General features: G+C 38.0%; 1 protein-coding gene across 2 annotated transcripts in view; it reads left to right on the top strand.

Annotated features, from left to right (window-relative positions):
* wdr4 (WD repeat domain 4) overlaps nucleotides 1–15,503 on the top strand; it is an 87,616-nt gene that overhangs the window by 44,970 nt on the left and 27,143 nt on the right. Inside the window, exon 11 of one of the 2 annotated variants that reach the window (XM_088352961.1) lies at nucleotides 9,868–10,729. The exons of the other annotated variant lie outside the window; for it this stretch is intronic. Coding sequence (XP_088209087.1) covers nucleotides 9,868–9,989 — 122 coding nt within the window. The 3' untranslated portion in view covers nucleotides 9,990–10,729. Of the gene's footprint in view, nucleotides 1–9,867; nucleotides 10,730–15,503 lie in introns of those variants that run through there. 2 annotated transcript variants of the gene reach the window in all.

The following is a 15,503-nucleotide window of genomic DNA, read 5'->3' as shown; positions in this document are numbered from 1 at the left end:
GAAAACTCTGAAAATTTGCCTGGCCAGCCATAAAGATGCCTGCCCCATTTTTCCGAACTTGAAACACAATAAGACAACTAATCGCAAAAAAAAACATTGTTGCAAAGTATTAAGGATTGATAGATAATCAGAATATATAACAGAAGAACACTTTAAAATGAAGTTTATTATACATCTACTTACAACATTTATTGTATGTACAGTGGCTTGCGAAACTATTTTGCCTCCTTGAACTTTGATCTTTTGCCAGATTTCAGACTTCAAACATAAAAATGTAAAACTGTAATTTCTTGTGAAGAATCAACAATAAGTGGGACACAATCATCAAATGGAACACACTTTATTGTATATTTTAAACTTTTTTTAACAAATAAAAAATTAAAAAGTGGGTGTGCAAAATTATTCATCCCCATTGAGTTAATACTGTGTAGTGTCACCTTTTGCTGCGATGACAGCTGCAAGTCGCTTAGGGTATGTCTCCATCAGTTTTGTGCTTCAAGAAAATGATGTTTTTGCCCATTGCTCCTTGCAAAACAGCTCGAGCTCAGTGAGGTTGGATGGAAAGCGTTTGTGAACAGCAGTTTTCAGTTCTTTCCACAGATTCTTAATTGGATTGACGTCTGGACTTTGACCTTGGCCATTCTCTTACTTTGATATGTTTTTTGATGAACCATTCCATTGTAGCTTTTGCTTTGTTTTCGATCATTGTCTTGTTGGAAGACAAATCTCCGTGCCAGTCTCAGGTCTTTTGCGAACTCCGTCAGCTTTTCTTCCAGAATGGTCCTGTATTTGACTCCATCCAACTTCCCATCAATTTTAACCATCTTCCCTGTCCCTGCTGAAGAAAAGCAGGCCCAAACCATGATTCTGCCACCACCATGTTTGACTGTGGGGATGGTGTGTTGAGTGTGATGAGCTGTGCTGCTTTTACATAATGCCATAACGTCTTGCTTTGTTGCCCAAAAATTCTATTTTGGTCTCATCTGACCATAGCACTTTCTTCCACATGTTTGGTGTGTCTCCCAGGTGGCTTGTGGCAAACTTTAAACAACACTTTTTATGGATGTCTTTGAGAAATGGCTTCCTTCTTGCCACTCTTCCATAAAGGCCACTGCAGTTCATCAGAGTGATCATGGGCCTCTTGGCTGCATCTCTGATCAGTTTTCTCCTTGTATGAGCTAAAAGTTTAGGGGGACGGCCCGATCTTGGTAGATTTGCAGTGGTCTGATACTCCTTTCATTTCAATTTTATTGCTTGCACAGTGCTCCTTGGGATGTTAAAAGCTTGGGAAATCTTTTTGTATCCAAATCCTGCTTTAAACTTCTCCACAACAGTATCACGGACCTGCCTGGTGTGTTCCTCGTTCATGACGCTCTCTGCGCTTTAAACAGACCTCTGAGACTACCACAATGCAGGTGCATTTATACAGAGACTTGATTACCCACAGGTGGATTCCATTTAACCTCGTTAGTCATTTAGATCAATATTGAATCATTCAGAGATACTCACTGAACCTCTGGACAGTTTGCTGCACTGAAAGCAAAGGGGCTGAATAATTTTGCACACCCTCTTTTTTGTTTATTTGTTAAGAGTTTAAAATATCCAATAAATGATTGTGTCCCACTTATTGTTGATGCTTCACAAGAAATGAGTTTAATATTTTTATGTTTGAAGTCTGAAATGTGGCAAAAGGTCACAAAGTTCAAGAGGGCCCCTGTATATGACATCGCTGCTTTCCATCTGCCATCAGTATGTACCTGTATTTACTCATCTTAATTCATGCAATGTTTGCGTTGCGTCGTCTGCTGCAAGCCACGTGAACACCTCTTTCCACGATGCCTTTAATGTACGTTTACGTTTTAGAGCGTCATAAATTTTGTTAGCTTCTTTTGAATATTTCTTCTGCGGCTGAGGTTTTAGCTTGATTCCTAACCACCACTTCATTTTTCTTGTGTTCTCTGTACATCTACTTTGGAAAATGATATGCAAATGCACGACCTTATAATGTTCGGGAGAGTCCGGAAGCATAGTTATTCGATGCAGGCTTCTGATTGTTTGTCGGCCACCCGTGCGGAGACGTTTTGTAAGTTGTACACCCGACGTAAAAGATGCACGACCCGGGCGTCCGGGCAGACGTTATTTTAGACACTGGTCCTTTTTTTTTTACAACTAAGATCTAAAATTTAAAACCATTAAGAACTCAAATGAAAATAGATCAATCAATAAAAAAGTATGAGTTTGTACCCAACTATATTATGGCGTAGTAGAATCACTTCACACATCGCAACTCTCATTGACAATATATTTACAAATAATATTGAATTTACCGTATTTTCCGCACTATAAGGCGCACCTAATAGTCTGAATTTTTTTCAAAAGCTGACCATGCGTCTTATAATACAGTGCGCCTTTATATATGGCTCAATATCAAAATTCGCAAGGTCTCGCAACTTACGCAACAGCCGCCGACTCGATTTTCCCCCGAACGTGGAGTAGTCCGCGGTTTATGCTGGGATTTATATACCGGCGTTTCATTGGCTAACCAATGTGTCAATCATCATTTGAATCGATCGCTATTGGCTAAAGTTATTCGGAGCCTCGGATTGGCTAGAGGGCCAAAACAAACCCTGCAATTGGCCGAAAAAGATGTGTCAATCATCCAGTAAATCGATCGCTATTGGCTGAAGTTATTCGGAGCCTTGGATACGCTAGAGGGCCAAAACGAACCCTGCAATTGGCCGAAAAAGATGTGTCAATCATCCGTTAAACCGATCGCTATTGGCTGAAGTTATTCGGAGCCTCGGATACGCTAGAGGGCCAAAACAAACCCTGCAATTGGCCGACAAAGATGTGTCAATCATCCGTTACATCGATCGCTATTGGCTGAAGTTATTCGGAGCCTCGGATACACTAGAGGGCCAAAACAAACCCTGCAATTGGCCGAAAAAGATGACTGAATAGCAAGCTTGCTAAACAACGCCATAAAGAAACATGTTTCATTAGTCTGTATCTGTAGATATTTTACTCTCTTGGATTTACTCCACTCACGGTTGTAAGAAGACCATGATTGCGTATCATTATTGAACGTGAGAACTAAGGTGAGTTATGCGGCTTTATATTTTCCCGGTATCTTGTTTTGAGTTGAGTGAATTAAACTAAATTCCAAGTGTTTATTATCATATGCACAGTAAAGTTGCGAGCGAAAAAGAAAATAGAAACTAAGGAATGGTTGCCATTTCTTGAATTCCAAGACTTTAACCTTCCGAATGACATTTGAAATGATGCATTTTAGTGACATCGTACGGACACCGCATCCGCACGTGTCTATGACACGTATTTGCTTCTTTGCAAGCTTTGGGAATGTTAAGGGGGTAATCAGTTTGACTGAATCATCTGACTGTTTTGTCGACGTTCCCATTGTAGCGCCTTATAATCCGGTGCGCCTTATCTATGGAAGATATAGGACCAAAAACTATTTTTTTGGGGGTGCGCCCTATAACCCGGTGCTCCCTATAACCCGGTGCGCCCTATAGTGCGGAAAATACGGTACAAACGTCAGCGGATTAATGGTTTGTGACATTTCTGATCACCTACCAGTATTTACAGTGTATGATGAAAAAGTTACTGGACAAAAATCAACAGAGGAATATGTTTACAAACGAGTTAGAATTTAAGAGATTGTTATATAACTCTATGATGACTTAAACAAAACTGGAATACTATATATGGTACAGATGATGTGGATGATGGTGTGTTTGACATATTTTTGGAAATATTCACCAAGTGTCACAAAAACTGTCCAATGAGACAAAATAATAATAAGAATAAATCTGTAACGCATCCTTGGATAACTAAGGATTTATATAATGCTTGTAAGAAAAAAACACCTTATATAGAAACTGTATTAAACTAAGAACGGAGGAAGCCAAATCCCGATATAAAACGTATAAAGAAAAATTGACAGGAATAATAAGAGCGAGCAAGAAATTATACTATACCAATTTATTACATAACAAAAGTAATATTAAAGGTATTTGGGATATATTAAATCGTATAATAAAAGGAAATAATGTAAGTAATGCATATCCAAACTATTTTATTGATAAGAACAGTGAAAATTATAATTTAAATCAAGTTGTGGAGAATTTCAATAGTTATTTTGTAACAGTTGGACCAGAGCTAGCTGCAAATATCCTAGAGTGCAGTAGTAAGCAATTTGAGTCATTCATTAAAAATGAACTCCCAAGACCATGTTTTTATCTGAGGTGACGGAATCAGAGATCTTAGGACGTGGTCAACAACTGTAAAAACAAAACGTCTATGGATTGTTTTGACATCGGTATGGTACTAGTTAAGCAAATTATAAATAGCATTGTGAAACCATTGACCTACATATGTAATCTATCATTTCTAACAGGCAAATTTCCAAATCAAATGAAAATAGTAAAAATTGTACCAATATACAAAAATGGAAACAAGCTCATTTTTACAAACTATAGACCGGTATCTCTGCTTCCTTAGTTCTCTAAAATATTAGAGAAACTTTACAATAATAGACTAGAACAATTTGTAGATAAAAATGAAGAGAAGAGAGAAGAATAAATTGATTAATGTAAGTAAATATGGTTTTAGAGCAAACAGATCAGCAACAACGGCTATTATTGATGCATTAGAAGAAATCACCCATAGCATAGAAAAAAAGAGATACGCAGTTGGGCTGTTTATTGACTTAAAAAAGCATTTGATACCATTAATCATAATATACTATTAAAAAAAATGGAAAGATGGCTTTGCAATGGATTCAGTTATTCGACAGGGAAGTAATATATAAAAATGGGAGTTGTCATCTGAATACTTGGACATCTGTTATGGAGTACCACAGGGTTCTATCCTGGGTCCAAAGTTATTTAATTTATATATCAACGATATTTTTAATGTTGTAAAACTATTGAAAATAGTCATATTTGCAGACGATATTAACATTTTCTTTTCAAATAATCACTATATTGATTTGGTAACCTGTATTAATCAACCTAAAAGTATGGATGGATATAAATAAATGCTATTTAAATTGAAATAAAACCCAAGTAATATTCTTTGGGAATCGCTAATCAAGATTTAGAAGTAAAAATGGATGGTGCTGCAATAGACGCTGTATCAGAAATTAAGTTTTTAGGGGTCGTAATAGACAATCAATTGAGCTGGAAAACACATCAGACACATACAAACTAAAGTATCTAAAAGCATTTCACTAATAAAGCCAAATTCATTTTAAACTATAATGCATTGTATTTATTATGTTGTTCTCTAGTTCTGCCATACTTAACATATTGTGCAGAAGTCTGGAGCAATAATTACAAAAGTTCACTACAGCCCCTTTTTATCCTCCAAAAACGTGCAATTAGAACCATACACAGGGTAGGATATCAAGATCATACTAATATTTTATTCCTGCAGTCCAAATTATTAAAATTAGATGATTTAGTAAAATGTTTCACTGCACAACTGCTATTTAAAATCCACAAAAACATAGTGCCAGAAAATATCCATAAATTATTCATTCGGAAAGAGGGAAATTATAACTTAAGGGGCTGTAGTGTATTCATAATCCCAAAGGTGAGAACCACCAGGAAAAGTATGTGTGTGTCTGTGTGTGGAGTCAAGCTTTAGAACAGTTTGCAAGACGAGATCAAACTGTGTCCAACTATTCACTTTTGTTGCTTTTCTTATATCATAACTGTTATTATTAATATTATTACAATTGTTGTTATATCATTGATGTATTTGGTGGGGAAGATGAAGGGGTAGGGAAAATAAGCATTTTCTTCTTTCTAACCCTTTTCGAACATATGTAACATTATTTTGTTGTTGATTTATTGTTTTTATTCTGTTTTTATTTTGATGTTTGAATAAAGTTTTCATTCATTCATTCATTCATAAAAAATCCATATTTTGCAAGGTCTGCACTCACATAAAATAGACAGCGTGTATTATTTGACACTAGATGTCGCTGTATTGTGTAATCAAAAACCTTTTTCGTATTTTATTTTTCTCAGCCTTTTACGATGGAAAGGAAGAGGGGGGAGGACACAAATGAAAAAAGAAAGAAAAAACTAAGGGGAAAATGAAACAAGACAAAAAAGGAAAAAAAGAAGGGGAAAAGAAAAAATGTGAATGAAAAATGGAACAAAAGAAAAAATGTCTAAATGAAAAGTAAAGCGGGTAAAGGCAAGAAATTAAAAAAAAAAACAAGAAAACTGAAGAAAAATGTAAATGAAAAAGAAAAAATGAAAGGAGAAATAGAAAAAAACTAAAACAAAAAGAAAAAAATATCAAGTAAAAAGAAAAAGGGGTTTTGGAGGTAGCTGAAGCAGCAAAATGGCTGACAATGATGCCAGCACTCTGATATATAAAAAATGCACGCTTCAACAATATTGTATTTAATGAAGAATTTTACCCTCTACGAGGCTCTAAATAATGCACACTATCCTTTTAACTTTCATATAATGGTGGAGGTCTCAAGCTATCATCTTTAGGGCAGCATCATTAGGGCACGCTCCCACCACTTTACCTTACCTCTCCATCCGGGCACCGGTACTGTGGAATGCTCTTCCTCCTGAGACCCGATCTGCAACCTCAGTGGAAATGTTTAAATCTAAGCTTAAGACTCACTACTCGGGCGGCAGTAGCTCAGGAGGTAGAGCGCTCGTCTTGGGATCAAGGGATCCCAGTTCGAATCCCCTAATACCCCCAATAAGCAGGCTGGCGCCTTACATGGCTGCAAGGCCGCTATTGGGAAATGCGGAGCACATTGTATAGCGCTTTGGGAAGTCATTGACTTGAAAAGCGCCACATAAATGCAGATCATTTAATTTCATTTCACTTCTACGCTATAGCATATGAATAGGCTATACTTTTTGTGGACAATATCTTATTTGTGATTGCAACATCCTTTGCTGTCTGGTAATCCTGGAAGGGGGATACCACATGTGCGGTCCCTTCTCAAGGTTTCTTCATTTTCCTCATGTTGAGGTTTTTTGAGTTATTCCTTGCCCTCATGTTGGTTCCAGATGGTATAATAATAGTCTGAAAAAATAGTCTGTGTAATAACCTGTGAAGCCCTTTGAGACGCTTTGTGATTAAGGGCTATACAAATAAAAATGACTTGACTTGACCACCTGCCCATCTAAAATAAAATCATGGTTCACAGTCAACTTCTTAAAATGGTACAGAAATAAAACTGAATTACTTCTGATTTGCACCAATCCACCCACAAAGTTGACACCTTCTCTCGTTTTGTTGACAGTTTCTTAGTTTTTCACTCCCCTCGGGTCTGGGGTATTAGTCTGGGTGTCATCCCCGGCAGTACACTCCTTGAAGTGTCATTCATATATTAAACGGCAAATCAATCAAGTCAAAGGAGTTCGCTGCGGAAGCCTCTATCTCTGTATCGTTTTTTTTTTTTTGTTGCAAACGAAGCGAGCGGTTTGATGCTACTGTGCGCATGCGTCTGCCGCCTGGGGATTTCCCATCATGCATCATTCCGAAAAAAATATGGTCTACGATTATTTTGTATTTTGTACGGGACAGTTTGTACAGTCATGGAGCCGTGGAGGTTGACAGGTATGATATATATATATATATATATATATATGATCACCTGCGCTCCATCAACCTTATTCGCCACTCCCTCACCCCCTTCACAATCGCCATCCTCATTCATAGCCTTGTCACCTCCTGCCTTGACTACTGTAATCCCTTTTACGGACTACTTCTAAAGCCCCTCCATCAACTTGCTGTCCCAGAACACCCCTGCCCGCTTCATTACTAAAACCCCCTCTCACCATCACATCAACCCTGTCATTCAGCAACTCCATTGGCTGAAAACCCACCCTTTCCGAATTGCCTTGCTCACATAAAGTCAGACTCATTAACTATCATAAACTGCCTCACATGGTTTGGGGCTAGGGTTACAGGAAGCATTAGGTGTAGGATTATGGTTAGGAACTAGAGTTTAGAATAGAAGAATAGAATAGAATTTACCTTTATTGTCATTCTTTGTAACAATGCACACAGAACGAAATGTCGATACACCTGACCCGTACAGTTAAACTGTAGCGAGCCGATGCAGCCGCAGCCATTTTAGTCATTAGGTGACCAAACCCCTTAATGCCGAGCGCCAAGCAGGGAGGCAATGAGTACCAATGTTTTAAGTCTTAGGTATGACTCGGCCGAGGCTGGAACCAGCGACCTCCCAGTCTCAGAGCAGGCGCCCTTCCATCTAGGCTACCGAGCTGGTTTGAGCTCTATGTCAGGATTCTAAACTGAACGTCAGTTCAAACGTAGCGTTCAAAATAGGCTTAGGGCTACAGTTACGGTTTGAAACGGGATTAGGGCTGGGGTTACAGTTCGAGTTAGGTATTGGTTTAGTTTGGAATTAGAGCTCAATGTTAAAGTTGTAAGCTGAATGTATGGTTCCAAGATTTGTCTAGAACTAGGGTTATGGTTTTAAACAGTGTTAGGGCTAGGTACAGGTAAGCTCTTGGGCCTGGCCCAAGCTTAAAATTTCAATAAGTCGCCATTTTTTAGGTGAATGATTTGCACAGCATGCACTTACTTTTACTCAAGTACTTATTTAGATGACTGCTTTTTACTTGTACTTGAGTTATATTTGTTCTGAAGTAACAGTAGTTCTACTTGAGTAACATACTTTGGCGCTGCAGTTTCGCGTCATAATGCACACTACAGCGCCAAACTTAAATTAACAAAGTCTATCTTAAAGAAAATGCTTACCAAACTATCAGTTTAACACCAGATCAGTCATTTTGCTACACTTCAGCGCCAAACCATTCATTACGACGGTGCACTTCAAAGTGCACACTTGATTTGAGGGACTCTGCCACAAGTAAACCCCAAGCTGCGTATTTCAGCCGTAACGCACACTTCGGCGGCGAAGTAAAGCTTGGGTTTACGTCGGCGCCAAGGTAACGCTTCGGGTTTACTCCGGGCTCGGTCCCTTAAATCAAGTATAACCGCAGGCCGGGTTTGGGTAGGCTGGATTTTTGTTAGGTCTGATCTTACCTCTAGGGCCAGGGTTTTGTGTAGGTTTAGGGTTAGGAACTAGAGTTTGAGCTCCATATTTGGGTTCTAAACTGATTGTAAGGTTCCAAAACGGGTTTAGAGCTAGGTTTATGGTTTGAAACTGGGTTGAAGCTAGGGTTGCAGTTAGGGTTAGGTGTAGGGCTCGGGTTTAGGTTGGTAATTAGGGTTTTAAACTGATTTTAGAGATAAGGTTGGGGGTAGAGTTGGGGTTTGAAACTATGGTTTAGGCTCCTGTTCTTTTAATTGGCACAAGATTTATTTTAAAAGTACTGGAAATAATTAAAAATTGGCATGAAAGTCCTAAAAAGTGCTTAAATTTGCCCATAAGAAAGGTGTATAAACTCTGCTTTTAACTGTGCTCTGTTTTTATTTTTGTATGTATTGTTTTATGGTAATTTTGTAATTTGTGTACAGCGTTCTTGGGTGTCCTGAAAGACCCTTTGAAATAAATGTATGATTATTATTAATATTCGTAAAGCCATACAAACTAATGAAAGCTGCAATTAAACATGAGGGGAGAAATGCAATGGCAAGCCAAGCTTTGTTGGTATTATTTTTAAGCAGACTTGTAAACATGCCAACAATTTCAAGCATTTACAAGCACTTCACCCAAACTTAAAGCACCTTTTAACCCTTATAAACACAACATAACAATTCAAGTAAGGATTTTGAGCACCTGCACGAACTATGCAGACTGATTCTGGTTCAGGATGCTTATGTTTCTTCATGCCTGCTTATTTAACTAATTCTTTGTTTGCTTAACAGTTCCAACTAAAGGCCGCTTTGAACATCTCCACAAGGTGACTTTTGATAACATGACTTTGTATATGAATAAGAAACGGAAACGACTGGAAGAGCAGCAACAGAAGAGGAAAATGGATGAATAATGTAATGGCAGGGAGGCAGAAAAATAATTGTTGGGGACTTAAATTGCTTTGTTCTCAGAGTTTAATACTTCAATTTTGTATTTTTTTTTCAAGAATGCTCTTGATGAGCTCTTATGCTAAATGTATATCTCTTCGTATGGCAAATGTTTTGATCTGCCTCAAACATTTTTTTTTTTTTGGGTCAATCCGGTGCTTTGAAATTGTTATATGTGTGTGTGTGTGTGTGTGTGTGTGTGTGTGTGTGTGTGTGTGTGTGTGTGTGTGTGTGTGTGTGTGGCAGAGAAGAAAAACAAACTGCGTTTAATGTGCATTCAGATTCTGTGGGTTTTTTTTTTTTTAATCCGCGAATCCTTTCACCTGTTGGACTGATAGGACAATTGTAAATAATTTGTTATTCATTTACTACATGTTAGAATTATAATTGGAATTAGAATTGTCATAATTATATAAGGTTCCTAAAGTTGAGCAAAATGTTTTCCTTGCTTCAAAGAGTTTTATCACCTTGTCAACCACTCAACCATTCGCCTGAGAAGAGAAGCCGCTGCATTGTCATGTTTAGTTTTCTCAGGTCTGTTTGATGTTTCTTGTTTTACGATGGTGTCCTCTTGCTTTTTTTTTTAAATCTTCTCTCTCTATCGACCCTGTGACTCAATTGTTTGTAATAAAGCAGGGGTGCTGTTGAAGTTCTGGTCAGATGTGAATCAGGCTTTGACTGTGAAGCATCTCCTCATTAGAAAATATTGACGTTGCTCGTGTAAGTTTTATTCCGAGATGTAAGGTAATAGACCTAACAAGGAGTCAGGGTCTTTGTCATGCTGTCCATCTCATCTCAAACTCATTTAGTTTTTTGAAAAGACTAATAAAAAGGGAAAGGAGAAATAAGAAAAAGGGAAAAAAGTAGGAAAATAAAGGATGAAAAGGTAAAATGGAGATAAAGAAAAGGGGAAAGAAAAGCAAAAACGGACAAAAGCAAGAATACAATTCTTAATTTTTTCTCTTCCTTTTTTTGGAATTTTCCTTTTTTTTTTAAAAAAATCCTTTATCATTTTAATTAAATTATCTGTTTTTTTTAGGTGTGTTTTGGTCACTTTTAGTCACCGCATTTTGTCTTCTGTTGTGCTTTAAGCACACGTTTTGGAATGACTGTCCCTTTAACATTCAATTTGGGGGCGGCAGTAGCTCAGGAGGTAGAGCGATCGTTTTAGGATTAAGGGATCCCAGTTCCAATCCCGGCTTGTCCGTGTTACATATGTTGAAGTGTCCTTGGGTAAGACATTGAACCCCCAATTACCCCCAATAAGCAGGTTAGCGCCTTACATGGCTGCACAGATCACGGCCGCTATTGGGAAATGTGAAAAGCACACTGTAAAGCGCTTTGGGAAGTCATTGACTTGAAAAGCGCTATATAAATGCAGATCATTTAATTTCATTTCAATTTAGGCCTCACAATTAGTCCCCAGGCCATGAGTTTGAGTCTCCTGTTCTATAGTTAAAATCTTTTATTTTCTGGTTGATTACATTCAGGGAATAGAGATCATAATTTTGTACTTTTCTATATTCCTTCTATATTTCCCCCTGCCAGAGGACCTTAGAGACAGAGATATGATAAAAGCAATTCAGACAGATAGGATGGCCAAGGACCATTAATACATTTAAAAACCAGTAAAAGCACCTTAAAATTGATTTTGACTCATTTTCACCATCCTGCTCGGTTTACAAGTACTGCAAGGCTTCCTCATTTTTGTCAATTACTCAAAATAAAACATGTCAGAATAGAAAAACAAATGGGGAAGCTATACAAACCAGAAAACAGGAAGAGAAAACAAAAGACATTCAGTAAAAGAGAGTGAGCAGAAGTATAACTTACTAGACAATTCCCGCGGCAATTGTAAGAGTTGTGATTGATCTGGAAGATGATCCAGGTATGTATAATCACCGACAGTGTTTACAGCTAGCTTGCGCTAAAACTTGGGCTGGCTATGCCAGCCCAAAACTTTGCTAGCGGCACACATAGCTGTTAGCATCCTCTCGCTAGCACCCACTATTTGGAAATCACCGTTTACCCATGGTTAAAGGCAATGTGGGTCGGGCTCCCTCAAGCCACCCTGGACAGTCCCTGCTTAGTCCCTACTACCCTCTAGTAAAGCCCTTGTTTCCATGACTACCCATAGAAATGAATGGGCCCATGTATTCCGGATGGGAGAATCTCAAAATACATTAGTGCGGATGGGGACTTTTTTTGGTCTTGTATCGCTATAAAAAGACATAACACAGGAGTCCTGGTCGGGCCGGGATTTTTGGTACATGAATCATTGGGTTACTCCAAAAGCTCTGGGAGGAGATACCCGTTAAATTTCGGCAGAAGAAGATAGATATAACTAGACAATTCCCGCGGCAATTGTAAGAGTTGTGATTGATCTGGAAGATGATCCCGGCATGTACATATAACCCTGGTTGTTAGCATTATGAGTTAGCATAAAGTTTTTAACTCAGATGTTTCTGTCATTTTTTACTTGGTTCTGTGGGGGGACTCCACCCTCCCTAATGGCCTCATCAACATGAGGCCATTAGCATAATTTGTAGTTATGAAGTCTTTACGATATTGCCTTTACCAATTTTTTTTAGCATGAAGAAATAAGCATTTAGCCGTTAGCATCACTTTTTTAGCTTGTACCCATTAGCATAACTCCTCAACATGAGTCCATTAGCATAATTTGTAAATATGAAGTCTTTAAAATATTGCCATGACCAAAATTTTTTAACATAAAGGAGTTATCATTTAGCTGATAGCATCACTTTTTAACATGTATCCGTTAGCATAACTCATCAACATGTACCCATTATCATAAATTGTAAATATGAAATCGTTTAAATATTTCCATTACCAAATTTTTTTAGCATAAATAAGTTAGCATTTAGCCGCTAGCATCACTTTTTAGTATGTATCCATTAGCATAATTTGTAAATATGAAGTCGTTACAATATAGCTATTCCCAAAATTTTTGGGCATGAAGAAGTTAGCATTGCCCACAGTGTTTACAGATAGCTTGCGCTAATACTTGGGCTGGCTGAGCCCAACTCGTCACCAATAGTTTTCTAGAGCTAGCATGCATAAGCATAGCTTCAACCTCTCATCGCTAAAACCCATTATTCTGGATGGGGACTTTTTTTTGGTCTCCCGTCCTGTATATATAACTCCGGTTGTTAGCATTATGATCTAGCATAAAATTTTTAACCCAGAGAGATGTTTCATTTTTTTACTTGGTTCTGAGGCAAGAGACAAGTTTAAAGTGGTATGTTTGTTGATTTTGGGACAGGGGCTCTGGCATTATTCTCTTTTCATAATTTTTATCAAATCATCAAAAATAAATGTGCTGAAGACTAAGCTTTTGTCTGGGGCGCGGGTTTAGCAATTTAGTAAATTTGTCTCATAATATATGGTGTGGCTCTTTCCCAAAATAAAATTAATATTTTTTGCTTTTATGGCTCTTTGAGTCAAAAAGGTTCCCGACCCCTGATTTAGCCGTTAACATCACTTTTTAGCATGTATCATTAGCATAACTCATCAACATGTACCCATAAGCATAGTTTGTAAATATGAAGTCATTAAAATATTGCCATTACCAATTTTTTTAGCAAGAAAACATTAGCATTTAGCCGTTAAAATCACTTTTTAGAATGTATCCATTAGCATAACTCATCAACATGTATCCATTAGCATAATTTGAATTTTTTTAACATAAAAAAGTTAGCATTTAGCTGTTCGCATTACTTTTTAGCATGTATCCATTAGCATAGCTCACCATTCGCATAATTTGTAAATATGAAGTTGTTACAATATAGCCATTCCCAAAATTTTTGGGCATGAAGAAGTTAGCATTTACGACAGTGTTTACAGCTAGCTCGCGCTAATACTTCGGCTGGCTGCGCCAGCCCAACCCATTGCGAACAGTTTTTACAGCTAGCATGAGTAAGCATAGCATCAAGCTCTTATCGCTAATACTTTAGGCTGGCTATGCCAGCCCAACTAATCACCAACAGTGTTTACAGCTAGCTCGCCTAATATTTGGGCTGGCATAGCCAGCCCAACACTTTGCTAGCGGCGCACATAGCTGTTAGCATCCTCTCGCTAGCATACGCTCTTTGGAATTTACCATTTACCTATGGTTAAAGGTAATGTGGGTCGGGCCCCCTCAAGCCAACCTGGACAGTCCCTGCTTACTATGACAACCCTCTGGAAAAGCCTTCATTACCATGACTACCAATAGAAATGAATGGGCACATGTATTCCGGATGGGAGATTTTCAAAACCCATTATTCCAGATGGGGACTTTTTTTGGTCTCCGGGGCCCGATTTTCGTATTGAAAATCTGTATTGTCGCAGGAGAGTCCTGATTCGGCCGGAATTTTTGGTATATGAATCGTTGGGCTACTCCAAAAGCTCTGGGAGGAGAGGCCCGTCAAAAATCGGCGGAAGAAGATAGATATAACTAGACAATTCCCGCGGCAATTGTAAGAGTTGTGATTGATCTGGAAGATGATCCCAGCATGTATATATAACCCTGGTTGTAAGCATTAGGAGTTAGCATAAAGTTTTTAACTCCGAGAGATGTTTCTGTCATTTTTTACTTGGTTCTGTGGGGGGACTCTGCCGTTAGCATCACTTTTTAGCATGTACCCATTAGCTTAATTTGTAAATATGAAGTCGTTAAAATATTGCCATTTCCCAAATTTTTTTATCATGAAGAACTTATCATTTAGCTGTTAGCATCACTTTTTAGCATGTATCCGTTAGCATCAACATGAGTCAATTAGCATTATTTGAATATATGAAGTCGTCTAAATATAGCAATTACCAAAAAATTTTAGCATGAAGAAGTTAGTATTTAGCCGTTAGCATCACTTTTTAGCATGTATATGTTGGCATAACTCATCAACAAGAGTACATTAGCATAATTTGTAAATATGAAGTCGTTAAAATATAGCCATTACCAAATTTTTTTGCTATGAGGAAGTTAGCATTGCCGACAGTGTTTACAGCTAGCTTGCGCTATTACTTGGGCTGGCTGAGCCAGCCCAACTTGTCACCAACAGTTTTTACAGCTAGCATAAGCATAGCATCAACCTCTCATCGCTAATACTTTGCCGAGCCAGCCCAACTAATCACCAACAGTGTTTACAGCTAGCTTGCGCTAATATTCTTTGCTAGCGGCGCACATAGCTGTTAGCATCCCTTCGCTAGCATACACTCTTTGGAATTCACCATTTACCCATGTTAAAAGTAATGTGGGGTTGGGCCCCCTCAAGCCTTAAATTCACCAGTCATGGTCATTCTCTATACCCACTAAGCAATATATTTTTGTTACTTTTCTTGAACTGATGGATATTTTGACTTTGCTTCAGATTCTCATTGAGATTGTTCCATAATTTTACACCAGTTATATATACCGTAAATTCCGGACTATAAGACGCTACTTTTTTCCCCAAACGTTCAACCCTGCGGCTTATTCAGTG

Source organism: Urocampus carinirostris, chromosome 14, assembly GCF_059441175.1.
Source record: "Urocampus carinirostris isolate Australia breed hairy pipefish chromosome 14, RoL_Ucar_1.0, whole genome shotgun sequence".
NCBI lineage: Eukaryota > Metazoa > Chordata > Actinopteri > Syngnathiformes > Syngnathidae > Urocampus > Urocampus carinirostris.
The sequence above is the reverse complement of the archived record's forward strand: the minus strand, read 5'-3'. Positions and strand labels throughout refer to the sequence as shown.